General features: G+C 36.8%; 2 protein-coding genes across 2 annotated transcripts in view; one reads left to right on the forward strand and one right to left on the reverse strand.

Moving 5' to 3' along the window:
• The window catches only part of PICK1 (protein interacting with PRKCA 1), a 624,859-nt gene that overhangs the window by 235,137 nt on the left and 385,779 nt on the right, over positions 1 to 3,943 (reverse strand). The window lies entirely within an intron of this gene.
• Positions 1 to 3,943, forward strand: part of IPPK (inositol-pentakisphosphate 2-kinase) — a 77,927-nt gene that overhangs the window by 45,766 nt on the left and 28,218 nt on the right. The window contains exon 5 of the mRNA XM_072421246.1: positions 3,845 to 3,934. Coding sequence (XP_072277347.1) covers positions 3,845 to 3,934 — 90 coding nt within the window. The remainder of the gene's footprint in view (positions 1 to 3,844; positions 3,935 to 3,943) is intronic.

Raw genomic sequence — 3,943 nt, forward strand, 5'->3', positions numbered from 1 at the left:
GGGTAGTTAAAGTAAAAAAAACAAATGCTTACCTGGTCCCATCGGCGTCCTTCAGGCTCCTTTCATCCTCTGGCCGGATCCTCTTTCCTGATCTGTCCCCCGGTGAGTGAGCTGACGTTCCCTGGGAGTCCCTGGTAACATTGGGGCGTACAGCCGCCGCTAGAGGCGCGCTGGGAATTTCAAATATTTTTTTATAAATCCAGACAGAAATTAACCGCCCAGGAGGTTAAGACCTGGCAAGTGCTTTTATTTTACCTAGTGCCAGCCAAAGAAATTAGTCCGTTTTTATTTTTACAGTGTTGGAGTTACTACAGGGATTACCTGAAATTCTAGCACTTAAACTGCTCCAATCTCACCATAATCTATAATCATGATCCGTTATCAAGTAAGTTAAGAATTTACATTTCTTTAGTTTAAAGCTTACATTTCACACTGTCATAGTACTAACAACCTGAACATAATCACTTCAACTCCTATAAGAGAGATGTTTTTTTAACTTGTTTTTCCACTAAAGTCACAATTGATCAGACATACCTTAGACACATTGATACACAATTATGTGCACTGTAAAAACTTTTTTGAATGCTATGGATTGATACCCTTTTTCTTTACCTTACTGATCAGTTTAAGCTTTGGTGATGTCCCCTGAAGAAGCCTAAATGGCGGGACATGTCGGAAACCGAGCATCCTGTTGATTATAGATCATGGCGAATATATTAACTTGTAGGAATTATGGTGTATTTTACCTTGAGTAGTTGAACTTTTGTGTACCAACTCCTAATATATTGACTTTATTGAACTCATTGTTGTAGTATGCCCTATGCACAATCTTAAATTGGACTTCTCGCTAAATCTCTCCTATCACAGATTTCCGTACTATAGACTAACTATTCTCTAATAACTCAAGTATCCTGATCAGGCAAATTCAGAAAATTAGCCCGTTTAGTAATTGAAACAAGTTCTAAACTTTCCAGGCCACAGGAATCAATAAGAAATGGGTTTATATCCAAAATTATATATAAGAGGACAAATCACCCAGCAGCCCACCTAACAATGGCTGCATTTTTATTGTAAAGTCTCCTGACATAGGTGTTAATAATGTCTCTTTAAACGGCATATGATATAGATCAGGGGTCCTCAAACTACGGCCCGCGCGACGAATATGGCCCCCTGAAGTTGTCCATCCGTCCCGCCGGCCGCCCAGGCTGCTTCTCCTGCCTGAGTTCTGGCTGCCTGCCATCTGCACTCCAGGGAACCCGGTCACGTGACACCACTGTTGCCGGGGTAACGCTGGAGCTGTCGGGCTGAAGCCATCAGGCAGAGAAGGTATGAGCACTTGAGATCCCTGTGTAACTGGAAAGAGTAGAGTAGTCTTAAAAGCAGGTGGTGTAATTTTGTGGATTGACTGCATAATATGGTGATTTATTATCTAATAAAAATATGAATAATAAAAGAATACAAGGTTAATTATAATAAGCTTGAAAAATGATAATAGTAAAAGTTAGACAGAGGACTTACATCTATTGTGAAAACATTGTAAGATATTCAGACCAGTATTCAATAAGTTAATGGAAACTCTTAAAGGGCTAGTTGTTATATTCAGCATATAAGAATTACGTTGATGTAAGAAGAATGTATTTTTCAAGAATCGGTCCGTAATATAATCATTAAGGTAAGTATAGGAAGTGCTGCTAAGTTCAATAGATATTATTATTCAGAGGTAATGAGTTTACCTGCTCATGGGCCACTGCTAAAGTGTCAGGTTTTAATGAGTTTTAATTTCCTGATAGTAGTACGATAAGTATATAAAAGACAAAGGGGGATGTTAATATTAAAAGGTATATAAACCATTTTCTTTTACATGGTATAAAATGAACATATATCAGTGTGCTGTGAAACATATGAAAGTAGATTGGTACTAGTTGTATATCATTATATTACATACAAGTATGTGACGGTATGGTAATCTGGTATCTTTTAGTTATTATTCAACGTAAACACGTTTTACAATGAGTGATCAGGTTACAACCTGGATACATTATATATATATATATATATATATATATATATATATATATATATATATGTGTGTGTGTGTGTATGTAACAAATCATTCAGCAGAACTGGTTCCATTTGACAGCCTAAAATATTCATGACATAATCACCAATGTAGAACAGAGGTGGTAATCTATTAATTAAGATGATTGTAACTAATTGGTGATTAGAGATGTCATGAATATTTTAGGCTGTCAAATTGAATTTATTTATGTATAGTAAATATTGCATATATCATGTGATTGCAAGATATTTTAATAAAACAAAATGTACTATCTAAGGGGGGGGGGAGTACACATGGCAAGCAACCTGGCACTGTTTATTGCAATGTGGTTGTAAATGAATATTTACTACTTGAGTGGTAAGGATGACAATGTTGGCAGTGATTTTTGTATACTACACAGTTATATGGTTCTCATATGGTTCATATGGTGATATATGGTGTGACTTTGTATAATGTAGACCTGGGATGTCCAGTCTGAGCAGTAACAATTGCACATTTTGTTTTTCCATTTAAGAGAAGAGGGTTTTCTGCACGGATTGGGGTTTTAAAGCTGTAGCATAGATCCAGAGACTCTGCAATCATGTAGAGAGGAATACAAGATGGCAAAGGACACATTAATGTGCTTTAGCTGGTACTCTCTTGCAGGCAAAGCAACATGGTTCTAACAGCATGCCAGAATAATGCAAAAGGTGTACATGCCTAGCTTTTGTAGCTTCTTTGCTGGGTTGACTACTTTAAAAAACAATTGACTGTGGTTACAAAGCACCCTCTGCCTGCCTGGGCACTACATTTTTTTCCAAATTCTCCCATTCCTGTAATGGTAAAATGGTCTCCAGAAGCAGACAAATCATTCCAAGTCCTTAGGAGGGGTTTTTGTGCAAAGCCAATACTTTATCCCTGGATTTTTCTAAGGGTTTTTTCCATTCAGGCTACGTGATTTGATGGGGGTCCTAATTTACTTGACATTATTATGCCTTATAAAGATGACGTGGGAAAAGGTTGAAATATGTGAGAATGATGTCATCTGCTGCAGGCTTAGCATACATTTCCTTAGTTTTTTCTTCTTAATTATGTAAAATTATAATTCTCTTAGTAAGTTTTGGCACAGATATGTGGGTAAGGGCTGGTGCTACTGCCTAGGCAGACAGATTTATCTGATTGTGATATATGGGTTAAGGAAATATGTCCACTTAGATGATCTGTTAGAATGGTGCTTGATTAAATAGGTTTCAGTCCTTCTTGTGGTAAATAACATTTTCAAGGAATCACAAACTTTCAAGCATCACTGTATTGAATACCTGTGTTCAAATGTTAAAAATGGAAGAAAAGAAGCCTTGACATATTTTGCACATGTGGCCATTTACCAATACCCAACAAGTCTTGTTCAGTGACTGCTTACCTTAGGACTTGTGGCAAAGCCTATGTCTCTTACATGTTGTGTTCAGCTGCTATATACTGTGCACTCTGCAAAACAAACAATAAAACACCCAAGAGGCTTCTGCGTGCTTTTATGGATACTGTGCAGGGCCGGGTAGCAATCTTACTTTACAGCTTTTCTATTACTCACCTTTACCATATACAGGTACAGATCACATGACCTTCATTTAACAGTAATAAAGTATTTTAGTACCACATTTGGGATCAATGTTTTCATTCTATGAATAATGCACTCTATATATGGGTTTTATAAATATTTATGGTAAAAGGTTTGGAATGGGAATAGTTACAAACATTTTTAAGTTATGTATCCTTACTTTGTGTATTCACTAATTTCTTTCTTTCTAGCCCAAATGTGGTTTTATCCCATGCTCTGCTCACACCACTAAGGAGATCAAGAAGAAGGTGTGTCGTTTTTGTATGCACCAACATTTAAAGGTAAGTGTC

This window comes from Pyxicephalus adspersus, chromosome 8, assembly GCF_032062135.1.
Source record: "Pyxicephalus adspersus chromosome 8, UCB_Pads_2.0, whole genome shotgun sequence".
Classification (NCBI taxonomy): domain Eukaryota; kingdom Metazoa; phylum Chordata; class Amphibia; order Anura; family Pyxicephalidae; genus Pyxicephalus; species Pyxicephalus adspersus.